The sequence below is a fragment of the Pezoporus occidentalis genome, unplaced genomic scaffold (assembly GCF_034315485.1).
Source record: "Pezoporus occidentalis ecotype Australia unplaced genomic scaffold, CSIRO_AGI_Poc_V1 ctg129, whole genome shotgun sequence".
Classification (NCBI taxonomy): domain Eukaryota; kingdom Metazoa; phylum Chordata; class Aves; order Psittaciformes; family Psittacidae; genus Pezoporus; species Pezoporus occidentalis.
In genome coordinates, this window is record NW_026913092.1 from 3,584,383 (window position 1) to 3,599,731 (window position 15,349).

The window sequence follows — 15,349 nt, forward strand, 5'->3', positions numbered from 1 at the left end:
TATTAATATTATCAAATAAAGGTATAAATATTTTCTCGTGCATGTGATTTTTCTACTCATGTATGACAAAAGCCTGCACGTTGCAATACTTAAAACATGTATTTTTATGCCTGTATCTGACTTCATCAGTGACTTATATAAAAATTGAAACTTTAAAAATACACGATTATTTTCAGCACTGTTCTGTGCCTGAGAAATGTTTACGGACTTCACAATACTTCACTGCTAAAACATACCTTATTGGGTAAGAAACTCTGCAATAACAGTTTTTATTCTATGATAAAATTAATCTATTCTACCTATATATAAACCAAAATAAAGTCAGTTAATATGAAACTATTCTAATAATAGCATGAATTAGAAAACATTTCAATAAATTTTACATGCTAGGAACAGCAATAAAAAAATTGCAGGCTTTGCTTTTGAAAACTACCAATCAACAGGCCTTAACCAGGGTGAACTTAATTCCATTGTCATTTTTTTCGACCTTCAGAACTTGATTGAAATGCAAAGGTTTTCTCCATAAGAAAAGGTTAGTCCCCTGAACTTTAGGTTTAAATTATGGACATCTCCCAAAACCTCAGATTGTCATGCTACACTCTAATGAGCTCTGTGTGGTGGATTGGATAGATACCTGTGGTTGCTTGTGATACTTGTGGTTACTTGTCTCAAAGACTTGGAAGACTACTTATTCTACCCACAGTATTTTTTTTTTCATTGAATGTGTTACTTTTACAAATAGATGAGGAGGAAAAAAAAAAAAAAAAGCTGTAACAATTAAATTAACATTAAACCCAGAGTAATTAGTCATTACGTCAGTTACACATAATTTTAACTTTGTGGGTGTGCTGTTTTTGTGGATTTTTTTTTGGTTTGTTGTTTGGTTTTTTTTTTCCAAAGAGGTAAATATTTAGTTTAAAAACTACGATAAAGCATTTTGGTGCTGCAGCCAATCCTCATGCCTTTAGAACCCTCCAAGATGTCAATTACACTCCAGTGTAAATTAGTAAAATGAATAGTTTTGGCAATCACCTTTTCAGTAGCTTAACAGTGCTTGTGTTTTATTCTGGCCCAGACAATTGCCTCCAGATACGGATTCTCCTCAGGCTGAGGCACTGCTGCATATTGAATTTAGCTGCAGCTCATTATAAAAACTTACCCACTGGTCCTTGCTGAAGACCTGCTGGCATTCATCTAAATTAAAGACTAACTACCCCAAATAATTGGAAATTTTAGCAATTCCATTCATAACTTTTAACCCTGACAACTTCATTGGTGTCCACTTGTCGACCAAAGGGAAAAAAAAATCCAACTATGATGAGACTGGAATACAAGACTCACATATGCTGCACTGTGTGTGATATAAGTTATCTCTTTCAGAAAATAAAACAAAGGAGAGCTGTGTATCTTATGCCATAGCTGAAATGTCACTATTTCCTGAAGAAAAATATAAATGCATTATGGTATAACTGAGTTATTGGAACTACTGGGATTTAGAGAGTGTCTCGTGTTTTACATAAATTGCATATATATGTTAATTACATCTGATAAATATGGCATATCTCAATCTTAATAATTGCAGTAATTCAAAATTGGCAAGTGAAAGGAAATTTCTATGTCTCTGTCATGTGACTTTAAACAGATATTCATAACAATATAAAAAGAAGTATTAGAAACATTAAAGACTATATCTCAAAACCACTTAACAGTAGCTTAGGCTATGTACAGTCATTAGCAGTTTGCAGTGAAGGTAAGTCTTTAACTACCAATGAGTCAAAAGACATAGCCATTCTCAGTATGAGAAATCAGTAAATAAGCAAATAGTTAGGTGCTCACATTACGTTTTCGAATGAAAAAAAAGTCAGATGGCATTGCAAAATCTGCATTCTAGGCTGGTTTTCAACAGATCTTTTAAAATGATATTTAGAATTTTATAAGGGTTTACCTGGAAAATAGTTTTGAAATTGGTTTAAACGTATTACCTTCCATGAGGCAAAATGTAGTTTAAAGTTTTTATATGCTAACTATAGGACACAACGATCCATATATTTGTTAACCATTTCTTGTATTCATCCTGTAATATTTTTGACTGCTGAAAAAATACTTACAGACAGTATAAAGAACATGTCATACTTAAGGAAGTATCAAGTTGACATTTTAGAATATTGAACTCTTCTACACAATTCTAGATCCTTGTAATCGTGTGGTCCAATTGTGACAGTCTAATCATTCTGCTAAACCAACATTATATACTCAAATCTGCCTGCACAGCAGGAAATACTCAGAAGAATTGAAAGAATTTCAAATATTTTACTCCAAATACAATTCCAAAATTGTGTTTCTCGGACAGCTATAGAGAACAAACAGTATGTATAATGGCAGAACAAGCTTCTACATGATATTCCAGAAGGCAGTCTTCCGACGAATAGTCTTTGGTCAGTGCAATGGCTGATTTATTAGGACCACAGAAGTGCCCTAATCTTAGACAGCACTTATGCATGTAGCTTTAACTCTGTCTTGAATAATAATATGTATATCTAAACTGACTGATCACCAAGGAGCCAATTAATGTTAAATAAAGCACAGATATGTTAGAATACAGTCTATTGATGTCTAGATTGACTAACCCATTTTGAAATAGTTGACATGCTAACTTTGCAGATATTTAGCTGTCGTGGTTTAAACCCTAGCTAGACAGCTTGTTCACTCACTCCCAGTGAGTGGTGCCAGGCTGAGAGCAATCGAAGCTCCCCCCACCCCTGGGGCTCTCCCCTTCCCTGCTTCCGGAGAAACGGGGAGGAGGATCGAAAGAGCGCAGCTCCCATGGGTTGAGACAAGAACAGTCCAGCAACCAATGTACAACACAAATCACCACCGCTACTACCAATGACAGCAATAATAAGAGAAAATAACAAGGGAAGAGAATACCACTGGCCAAGAAAGGAGTCCGACCCAGAAGCCCATGCTCTTCTGGGTAACCCCCAGTTACACCCCATCCCCCGGGCATGACGTGCTGTGGTATGGAATACCTCTTTGGCTAGCCTGGGTAAGGCGCCCTGTCTCTGCTTCCTCCCGGCTTCCCCTCCTCCCTGGCAGAGCATGAGCCTCACAAAGTCCTTGGTCAGGGTAAACATCACTTAGCAACAACCGAAAAACATCAGTATCACCAGCACTGTTCCCAGGCTGGAAGTCAAAACACAGCACTGCACCAGCTACCACAAAGGAGAAAAATGACTGCTACTGCTGAACCCAGGACATTAGCAAACTATGATAGCTGTTTGCTGAGATAATTTAAAAAATAATCTAAAAATACCATTAAAGTATCACATTAGTGTTGAAAGCTAGCAACTTCAAAGAACAAGGTCCTAAACCTTAAGCACTGACACCTTCCAGAGATTTTAAAAAGCATTACCTAATTATTTTCCATCTTTAATCTACATTTATAGAGATGAAATCATACAGAATAATAACAGATTCTGTCACATAGGCTGATTTTATTACTCCAAGACACAGGTTTTGGGGGTTGTATTTTTTTTTGTTAAATAATGTGAGATTAATGTCATTCCAGCAGTTTTTAAAACTAACTAAATATGCACATATAGATATTCAGCATTCACACTGTACATGTACAGATTTACTTCCTTCTGCACCTTTCTGATTATACTCAGATGCACTCACACAAAGCCAAAAAAAAAACCTCAACCACCCGAAAACCAAAACAAACAAAAAATCCCACAAGTGATAACTGGAATTGAAGGCAAAAGATAATATCTCATAAAAAGACACCGCCACTTAGCTCCTGATCACTCTTGAAGCAGGTCTTTTCCCTTATTATTTACTTCCATATTACAGTCATGTAATTTTGAAACCAAATTTCTCACAATGTAAATTATTATGTTAATAAATTATTGAATACTAAATCAGAGAAAATAGGATGGTAATTAGCTATCTTGTTCCCAAATAGCTAGGCAATTATAAGGAAGACAATACTATCTTAATATAATGCTTAGTTTTGTCCAAAGAAAATGTGCTATGTCACTCATGATTCTTTAAGCAAAGGCTGCTGGTCTCATTTCCATCTCAATCCTACAGAGAACAGTAAGAAGAGCCTGCTTTGTGGCTAAGACTACATTCTTAAAACCACTTCATATAATTTAAAGATAGAATCCTAAACCAGCCTTAGTCTGAGTTCCAGCAAGAGTTTTCATTCTTATATGAAGAGGTGAAGATACCAAGTTTTACTCTTAAACCATAGAACGTAATTTAGATCATTTCACTAAAGTTTATTACAGAAAACAAAAAATGGCAGAGAAAAACTTTTTCTGTAAAGTTCAGTCATCTACAAGATAAGATTCTTTAACTTCACTCTACTAAATTTATATAGCTTTGCAGTGATGATAGTGAATACCGTACAGAATTAATAAGGAAATATGAGAGAAGACAAATATGCTGTAGAAGAACTCACAATACTGCAGCAAAGTGGTCCACTTTGATAAAAAAGGCTATAGACGGTCTTCACTTAAATTACCACAAGCCAGTATGCATTTTAGACACAGATAAAGTGCATTTTAAAATGCATCAATAAAACTAGCTCTTCTTCAGCTGTATCAAAGACAATATCCATCTTCAGTGTACTTCCCATACCTTTCTTATCTTAAATTAGACGCAAAAATGAAGTATTTGATAAACAAATTATTTGTAATGCATTTCCTAATAGGAATTTCCAGGTTGATGGATGCTAGAAAATGGGTGTAACCATTCAACTGTTATTCTCTTCCCAAAGATTCTCCTTCATCCTCACCCCTTTTCCAGACCACAGTAAAAGAAGCCCAGTGCTCTGTAAACCTATTGGTTCAAAAAACTGCCAGTGCCAATGCCAGAAAAGTTAAAGGTTCTGACAGAATCACCTGTTGTGCCCTAAAGAGACCCAAAGCACATGGGTGAAACAGGCCATCACTGTATGGTTATTTTCTTTTGTCCAGGAGGTATTTTCCTATTTTATCTTTCTAATGCCTTTTCTCTCATTTGTTCTTCCTCTCTCTTACTCATTGTAGGAATAATAACAAACTAGTTTGTCCCTTCTTCTTGGTAACCATTACTTGTTTATTTACCCCAAGAACTACAAGCAATGATAAGAGAACCACTTCATGTCAATGCTGCTGCTTGTAGAAACTGGAAAACAATCATCAAAAACAATGGTGGCACATTACCACTGAACTACCCATGTTACTTAGATGCAGACAGGTAATTAGGACACAAAGTCTGGTGTTTATCTAACTGTGAGAAATTTATTTCAATGAATGTTTTATTTCTAGTTTTAGAAAATATCTTTATATATAAACATATTTGAACATTTAAAAAAAAATTAAATAAACTAAATAGAGCTCCATAGGGAAATATAAACTGAAGCCTGCAAGATGCCCCTAAAAGCCTGAACTTGAACACTTGAATTTCAGATGTAAACTTGATCAGTCCTTGGTTCCAGAAGCTGATTATGCTCTCTCACCTGAGGTAATCACCCAGTTAGGTGACAGGTATTATTTTGAATTTCTGAATACTTTACAGAACCTTACACAGAATAATAATTTTTATTTGGAAAATAAAGATTATATTTAGTTCATAGTAAATATTGAGAGTACTGATATTTTATCCATGTTACAAATAACTAATGAACTAAACTATTTATCTTACAGAAATAAATGCGTGGTTTGTATAACTATATTCCTTATTCATTCTTGCTCAATCCATAGTCTAATTGGCACAGAAAAGATAGCCTCTCCTGATGTATATCATTTGATCATATGATTCGATTTTATTGTTTTTCCCAGAATGGCCAAAATCCAGGCCCAAATATTTCAGTAGTAAATTGACCATAATTTTCAACAGAATTTGTGTTTGTGTCACCAATTAAATTACTGGAATGACTTAAGTAAGCCTATTTTCTTTCCTTGCATATATATCAATGGGTACATAATTTTGACAGTTGTTAATAGGTTTCAAGAACAATATTCCCCTTATTCTAAGAAAACTCTGGCTTACTATTTACAGAATGCATAGTTCAGCCAAGAGAGGAAAAGAAAAAAAAAAAAAGCCATCTGTGATGGCAGAAAGAATGCTGGATAGCTTGATAAAATATGGTAATAGGACAAATGAAATACTAATTTATAGTGTAGGCTCTGCACCTGTGCTCATGCAGAAAATGTTTTCTCATGATAAAGACCTTCAGAAATCTACAAACACAGTAAATTTGGTCAGCTCAATAAAATCTAAACTGAGCCATGACATAACCATGCTCAAAGACTGCTGAAATGAAATCATGGCGAAAAAACATTCATAAACCCGGCATTAACTAAGGGTTATATAATTAAAAGTAATCAATATATCCATAACTGATTTTGATCCTGATTTGAACTAAACTATCTGAATCTAGCTTTTTCTCTGCAACAGATAACTATTTTGTCACCCTGGAACACTGGCATATACTGTTGCAGAAAAATAGTAACTGGAAGATTTAGGTTTACGCTATAGCAAAGGGGATTAATAACTTCTGAAAATACCGTGAGACTGCCAATGTTTATAGAATCATAGAATAGTTAGGGTTGGGAAGGACCTTAAGATCATCCAGTTCCAAACCCCCTGCCATGGTCAGGGACACCTCACACTAAACCATGTTACCCAAGGCTCTGTCCAACTGGCCTTCAACACTGCCAGGAATGGAGCATTCACAACTTCCCTGGGCAACCCATTCCAGTGCCTCACCACCCTTACAGTAAAGAATTTCCTCCTTATATCCAATCTAAACTTCCCCTGTTTTAAGTTTGAACCCGTTACCCCTTGTCCTATCACTACAGTCCCTAATGAAGAGTCCATCCACAGCACCCCTATAGTCCCCCTTCAGATACTGGAATGTTGCTATGATGTCTCCATGCAGCCTTCTCTTCTCCAGGATGAACTGTCCCAACTTTCTCAGCCTGTCTTCATACTGAATAATTTTAGATTCTGCAGAGGTAATCTATAAGTAAATTTCCCTTGATCTTTTTAATTTTTAGTGAAACAAATGTTTTAAAAAACAACCATGTAATTTTAATGTGCAAAAATTGTATACTGCTCTAGGATTAAAGTCTAATGGCTTCTTTTTTGAAGGGTAGTATCTTAATTTTCCATTTATTTCAGTGGGATTATTGGTTAATCAGCATTTTAAAACATGATGGTAAAATATTCTACTCTTTAATAAATTATTTGGATTTCACAATTGCAGTTACTACCGATTTCAAATGGATTTCTTTAGCAGAAATGAAGTAGAACACTCAACTTTTCTTAGTACAAGAATCAGCAATCTACCTGACCAAAATCCACAATTTTTTGCCCATTGTTTATTTTGACACATATGAATAAAAACAACAGGTGGGAGAATAAACTTCCAAGACAACATGAGCTTCAAAAACTTTTGCCCACTCAGTGTCATTTTAGTTCTGTGCAGTTGTGTTTATGTATGTTTGTACCATGTTTAATCTATTAATGCAGGAAACCCACCTTTTTCCCTGTAGAATTACTCTCTGACAATTTTCACTTAAAGAGATGACCACTATTACCAAATTGAATGATATCTCAAAATTGTCATTAAACAGAACATGCAGTGTTTGACGTAATATTATTACATCATACCTAATGATCAAAAGTGGTAGTGACAAAAAAACCCTCCTTTATATAAATACAAACCAATATATATTTATCAGTCAGTCGCTGGATGCTTGCTGCTGTATATATGTTTGTGAGACAACCACAATTTTATGAGAATCTACCATGCTAGAGAGAACCAATTTTTATATGTTTACGGTTCCTATATCTTTCTGACAGCTCTTCCCAAGAAACACTGGGGAGAATTAAAATCCAGGAGAGCATGATCATTCTAAATTCACACTTTGATATCAGAAATATATTAGGTCCAACAAAGTAAGAAATGCAAATCTGTCATAAGCCACATAATTAAAGGTCTTTTTCAATGCAGTCTTGCTATATTTATTCAGTGAATCATAATGAATTGCAAAATATACAGTACAACTAAATCCTCATTGATTCATAATAACTTTCAATTGTTAAACGTGTTGAATACTTTATCAATTACAAATAAAAATGCAGCAGTTCTCTAAGTCTTTTGCCTTAAAAATAAATTCCTTTTTTAATTTTTAGGATATGGTTTTATTCTGTTGGTGGATTAAAATAGAAAAATCTCTGAGAAAGATAGTTTTGCTGGTATATGCATGTGTTCATGTGAATAGATTGAATTTTAATTTTTCTTTTGTATTTTAAGGTCTCACACAAACAATTAATTAATCCTCACAACATCCCTGTGAGGTAGGTATTTAGGCAGTATTAAAAAAATAAAAAATTACCAAGATTCAGCAAAACCAAAACAGTAGTAAGGCAGCTCTCAGTTTCCACTCTGATCTTTGCTAGGAAAATATACTGCCTCTCACCAATTTTAGTAGCTTCTGTAAAACTTCTAAAATATTTCATATGAATATTACCTTGGTCATTGTCAACAGAGCAAGATTTTTTCATGAGAAATTAGAAAGATACAGTAATTATCCTGTATACACATAAATGACCTCATTTCCCAGATACTAACAAGTAGTCTTCCTGCATGAAATGCTAGAGGATATTTTAAAATTTAACCATTAGAAGGATAGAAAGATATAAATTGCATATTTTAACAAAAGAAAAAACCATGTAATTGTTACATGGCTTTAAAAAGTTGATGACTGTATTCCTTTGACCAACTCAAAAGCACTTGTGCTGATGTATCTGCCTTACATATTTAAAAGAAATATATGCTAATATGTAGTTTTATTAATTTACTAGTAAAATTTTATAATGGATATACTCATCCTCTTCCATGGTAGGTCGTGGGTGACAGAGAAAGCACACTGACAGCAGAATGTTTTTATATAAATTGCATGTACATCCTTATTTCTTACTTGCTTATCAAAGAAACAAATATATTCATTATAAAAAAAAAGACTCATTTACAAGACAAAGTGAAGTCTGCTCTAGCTCCATTTCAATATAAACAATTTGCAACTGATTACATTCATCAAGTTTAATATAAACCATAGTAATCTGAAAAAAGTAATAATATGGAACAAGATTTAATAACATACAAACCAAAGTTAATGTTTCTCTGATTGTTTCCATGTTTCCATTAACTGAATAGCTATTCCAATTATTATTTTTATATATACATTATGTAACTTAATGGTAGAAAAGTTTAAAATACACAATTATTGCTGATTTTTGAAAGCTTTTTTTTTTTTTACAGTCAACAATATATCAGTTAGAAATAACACTTCATGTATTTAAATTTTCATCATCCTGCCAGTAACCCCCCTCTGCAATCTAGGTGCATTTAAAAATAAATAAATAAAGTTATATTTTGTTAAAACACCCCCTTACCACTAACACTTTTAAGATTACAGAAGAGCACATAATGCAACAACTTCCTTGAGAGAAAATATTATCTCTCTTCATACAAAATCAAAAGCCCAGGAGGCAATGAGCAGAATAGCAATGAAAAACTGCCTTGTAACTGCAAAAGCAATCTCTGGTAAACTTTAAATGGGTAGCACCCAATACAGATTTTTATCATGAATCTGGAATAGTGTCCCTTTTATTCATCCAGTTACTGCAGCATGTATAAACCAGTAAGAATACTTATATTTTACATACAACTAAAGAACCCAAAATCAGAAGATAGAAAGTCAGTTCATAAAATTATGGCTTAATTCCAGAAAATTTAAAAGTACACTTTCTTGCAAAAACTCTTTTGAGAATTAAAGCATTTGAAGAAGAAGCCAGGTATGTATAGTGTTGTAAGAGTTTTTTTTTAATCTCTTCCTAAAGTGGTTATAACATATTATCGACAAAAAAAAAAAAAAAAATAAATTAAAATTGGCATGGGATGGGTAGTTTGGAAAAGACAGTTCTTGTGGTTTACACATTCACTGAACAAAATAGATGCATGGCAAGCTGATGTTTTTAAACTGGAAAATGTTATGGAAAAATAATGAGGCAACAGAAATAAACATATTTTCATTGCTGAGTTTTTTGTAATTGGCTGATTTAACTTACAGGTAATTTTAAGACCATAATAGAGAACTATTAGAGTATAAAGATTCCCCTACTTGCAGACCATAGGGTTTCTCTTGTAAATATCTGAAGAGTTGACCCTGAAGCTCTCATTGTTAGTAGAATGCTGTTAGTAGTAGCAGTTGCAAACATACAGGTTTGCCAGTAACAACTCACAATTTGTGCATAGTTGAGTCTTCGAAACTGAGTAAATTTGCTCTCAAAATCTCGCCAGCGCTTGCTGAGCTGTATCAGGGTTGGCTCCACTGCTTTTGCAGCCCCATCCTTAGACAAGCGTTCAGCTTGCCTGTGCACCGCATTCAGATCTTCCTTCTTCTTCTCCAATTCTCCATCAATCTCCTGGTGAGCAAAACCAATACAGGGCCCAGGACAGTTAGCTAACTAAATCAATCAACTTAAAATTAGCAAAATACTTCTGTCAGAAACTTCATTTCCATTTTATTGTTACAAGTAAAATTTACAACTATTTCATGTCTTATTTTACATTCAAACAAAAAAAATAACGGAAATTGAATAACTTTCTTGGAGATTGGCTGTAGAGGTATCACAGCTAGTGCACACTGAAAACTGGTTATCAAAGGGCAACAGTTTCAATTTTCAGATTCTTGGTAACACACTTTGATGGGCAATTGGAGAAATTATTTTCTCAATAAGGGTCAGCATATTCAAGACAAATAGTGTTTGGACAGATGAGAAATATATAAGCTGGTTCTTTAATATATTACTTAACTCCAATTTTACTCTGTGGGAAACTCAACAGAGAATGAAGCAAAGAAAGACGATGCAAAATAAACTAGGAAAACCTTTGACAGTATGTAAATAAATCTATAGAGTTTGACAGTGACACATGAATATGTTCTGATGAAAATGAATGTGCTAACATGAGATAGAGGTCATCCATATATCGGAAAGTCATTTGTTCATCTGGAACAAAGATACATAAAAAAAATTAAAATTTTTACTAGAAAACATTTGATGCTTCTTAATATATCACACACTTTCCATATTATTGACAAAACATTTTATTGTTTCAAATTATTTATATAACATTCTGTATAAAAAACAAATACAAGATCTAGTACAAAAAGAAATGTCAGTTTGAACAGAGGTAATTAGGTTTTGTTTTAATATAGAAATGAAGAACGAACTGATAATATCTATATCTATTGGAATATTTGTTGCATTTGCTGTCTGATAAATTGATAAACTATTACTCAAAAGATCTACCATTGCCATTCCATAACAACATTACCTTTAGCTTCTGCTCATCTCTGTGGTCTGGTAGACTGGCTAACTTTTTCTCAATGTCATCCAGCCATGTCATTAGGTCATCAGCCTGCCTCTTGTACTGATACCATTGATGAGAAATCTCTAAAGCCTTTTTTCTTCTTTGAGATCTCAAGTCCTGTTCACAGTGCAGACATTATTAGAATATGAATTAAAGGCTTATAAAGTATGAACTGGCATGTGTGCACATTGAAGGGGAAAAATGCACACAAGGCCACTATTTTATTTTAATTAAATGTTGCTACTTAAATCAAGTATCTAAGTATCTCAACACAGCCTATTTTCCTCAGTTTAACAGCATATAAGCAACCAAACACAGCACATTTTCATCTGTTTAACAGATTAATTTTTTTTCTTTTAAAGGATGTTACTTAATTCATGGTTGTTCACATGTTGAACAAACCACTGAGACAGTCACCAATATTCAGAGAAGTTAAGACTCTTACATAAATGTCAGTATTTTATATACAACACTTCTGCTCAGAATACTTACTGGACAGATGGAAACACAGCCCACTTTGTATCTAGCCATAAGTGGGCTTCATGTGTTTTCTAGTCTCCTGTGAAATTCTAGCCTGCATGCAAACTATGTAACTATTCAAAAAAAAATAATTTCAATGCTGTATGCAAAGACAGCTTTCCTTTTCCTAAATTAAATACAATTTACATAACTAATGTGTCTATGACTCAGCTTTATAAAAATATTAAAACCTTAAGAGGAAGGTAAAAAAAGTTTATTTTATTTCATAGAAATATTATTAAATATACTCCATTTGCATTTATCTACTTTAATTTCGTATGTGCTCATACAAAATTCAGAAAATATTTTCATTACTGTAACTTCTTATTAAGAAGTAAATTAAAAAAAAATTTACTGGTACATTCTATATAAAAATACTCGGATGAATTTGCCTCAGCTGTTCTTGAATTTTATTTGAAAAGGTTGAATGACTTAACAGAGTCACCCAAAGGAAAATCAATCACTGTATTCCACAGAAACAGACAGTAAGAATCTAGTTAATAGCACAGTTCTAGAAACAGTTTTCTTGTTTCTCCTCCATAAAAAAATGTTAATTACTTCCATTTAGCTTGGAATAGTCAAAGACAGACTTAACAGATTGTAAGTTTCTTTTAAATGTGGACAAAACAAAGGTACATTCAAGCTATTCTTTTACTGAATACAATCAGATCTGCAAAACTAAAAATGAGAATGAAATCCATAGCAAAGGAAAGGTGTTGCTTAAAAATAAGTAATAATAAAATTTAACCATGCCACATTCACCAAGCTGAGAACAAATGAATACAAATTTTCAAAAGAGAGAAGAATTCTGCTTGCAATAGATGAAAGATTCTTCTATAGTAGCCAGAGCCTACAGCTCAAGGCAGGTGACCAAGGTAAACCTTCTAAGTGTAAGATTCTTTCTTTCCTCACTTTTATTTTCCCCTGGATAATTACACTCCCAATTATAACTACAAGTTTGTCCAAATAGGTCTCACTTGTGGATGTTTCTAGGAACAGTATCATACAGATATACCTCCAGGAGTATGGTAACACAGAATTCTGATACATAACTGGTTTTCAGCCTCTTAGTTCCTAGGTCTATTGGCAATACCACCTACCTAGAAAGGCTGGAGCCACTTTTCCCACTAAAGAACACAGTATGTAAATCTTTTACTAAAGGATAAAATAACTTACTCATTGACAGAATTGTTAACTGAAAACATAAGTTTGTGAGAACTGATTCTAACTAACATCTAGACTGCTGTTGGAGAAACATAAAACATGCATAATGTGTTAAAGAAGGAATTCTTTTCAAAGAAATCATTGTCCAACTGGCAATCACATGGTCGTAACACTGAAGACAAAACGTACTTGTTAAGATGGAGATTTGAAATGTCTTTTCCAAGGCATCGAGAGAAGTATATAAGAAAATACATGTTTACAGCCAAATACTCATTTCTAAATAGTAATGAAGATTCTCTTAACAGAACAATGTCCTGAAATTTATACAAAAAAGGTTTTAGTAGCATGTGCTTATAATTCTAGCTCCTATACCTTGAGAGTATTATGTTTACTCTGCAACAGCTGTTGTTTTATCTTTATTTCCTCACGTTTTCTCTCATCCGTGATTCTCTTTTGAAGTGTGTCACCCCTTTGCAGCAATTCTTTCACTGTGCTTTCGTCTTCTTCACTCTGATTTTAAGAAAAAAAATAAAACAACAAAAAACAACAACAAAAGCCAGTATAATGGGCATTTAAATCTAATTATTATTTAAGTCCTAGGAGAAACAGACATGTAAGGCTACACTTTCTATGCTAAGGTAATCATTTAACAGCTATTTGCAGTTCTATACTGAAGCCAAAATATGTTTTACTTACTTTCTACAATATATATAGACATTTTATGGGTACATGTAAAACAGCACATGAAAACCTATAGATATTTGATATTAGATTTTATACAGCAACCCGGATAATGGGATGAAAACATTAAAGGCAAAAAGGTAAAATATATTTTGCTTAAAAAAAACACATATATATCTAAAATACTCTAAATCACTGTCAGTAGTCACTGAAATTGCCAGTATGCTAGCATGTCATTCCTGACCATTTCTTGTATCACCACAGTGCAAAACAGCTTTTCTGACAGGCAAAACACTACCACTAAGTAGTTTTTACATAGAAGTTATATCTATGCCACAGCTTCTGGGAGTGTTTCTCTTGAAGTGCACCAAATGTTTTACATAAGGAAAGGGAACAAAATATACCTAAGCAGTAGAAACTGCTCTGTCAAACTTGATTCACTTAGAATTTACCACTGCAATACATACTGCCTTAAATTTTATTTTTCCTGCATAAATAAAAAGAAAAAAATCCTTTAAAGATTCATTTCAGCATTGATATAAAATAGCTAGGTTTGAAGAATTACTTAAATGGAAAAGAATACTGACTCTTTATATTTCTTGTAAAGAAATAATCTGATCTTGCTGAGAACTCATTTAGAAAGAGTTCTAAAGACGAATCTGTGCTACTGCTCAGCCAAGAAATGTCATCCCTCTGAAAATCATTCTGGAGAAAACACACAATAGTGGCAGCAGTAGCAGAGCACAACAGTATTTTACTCCTCTCCTTTTGGTTCCCCCCACCAATATGTATAGCTTTTTAATTGCAAGTTTTCTACTTGCAACAAGAAAATATGAGTAATAAAGCTTACCACAGCCACAAAGACTATTCACAATAAGTGGTATAATCAGATTGATTAAGAACTAATTGGCAAACGGCATTTCTTTCAATGATCATTACCTAGCATTTGTTCTTAGTGAATGTCTTCGTTGACTATATTGCCCATTTAGACACATCATTATGAGTTTTCTTGGACTTTATACCCCTATGAAGATTTTAATATTCATTCCCTATTCTGTAATATTTCTGGTAGTAGTACAGGACCCGTACATAATATTTCTGGTTTGCTTAGTATTTTCACTAGGGTTGAAAAATATTTTTCTTATAAACTAATAATTAATTTAACACTAAAACTTTTAGTTAATGATAACGTGGGACTTTTGATAATATATTAGCACAGTAAAAATTTTGTCCTAGTGCTATCTAAAGATCCTAATACAAATATGGAAGTTTCTAATTTTCACTCGCTTGTTTTTATCTCCTTATTTCACTCAGACTTCCATTTCAACCAAATTACCATATCTTTATTGAAGTCCTCCTCCTTCAGATTCACGCCCTGCTGAATTTCAACCTCCAGCGGTTCAAGCATTTTTTGTATATCGAAGTCAAATTGCTCCAGTTCCTTCAAAGGAATGAAGGGCTAGAATGGGAGAAATACAAAGATCATTTATTTAAATTATATAACTTAGTAGTTATACAAAAAAACCTCAACTAAACAAAACAGAAAAAAAA

General features: G+C 33.3%; 1 protein-coding gene across 16 annotated transcripts in view; it reads right to left on the reverse strand.

Moving 5' to 3' along the window:
- Nucleotides 1-15,349, reverse strand: part of DMD (dystrophin) — a 1,213,044-nt gene that overhangs the window by 613,010 nt on the left and 584,685 nt on the right. For 15 of the 16 annotated variants that reach the window (XM_062608089.1, XM_062608087.1, XM_062608090.1 and 12 more), the window contains 4 exons: nucleotides 15,135-15,257; nucleotides 13,490-13,627; nucleotides 11,399-11,551; nucleotides 10,303-10,485 (listed from right to left, as the gene is read on the reverse strand). In XM_062608089.1, the coding sequence (XP_062464073.1) occupies nucleotides 10,303-10,485; nucleotides 11,399-11,551; nucleotides 13,490-13,627; nucleotides 15,135-15,257 (597 nt within the window). The remainder of the gene's footprint in view (nucleotides 1-10,302; nucleotides 10,486-11,398; nucleotides 11,552-13,489; nucleotides 13,628-15,134; nucleotides 15,258-15,349) is intronic. The other variant, XM_062608095.1, reaches the window with a different exon arrangement.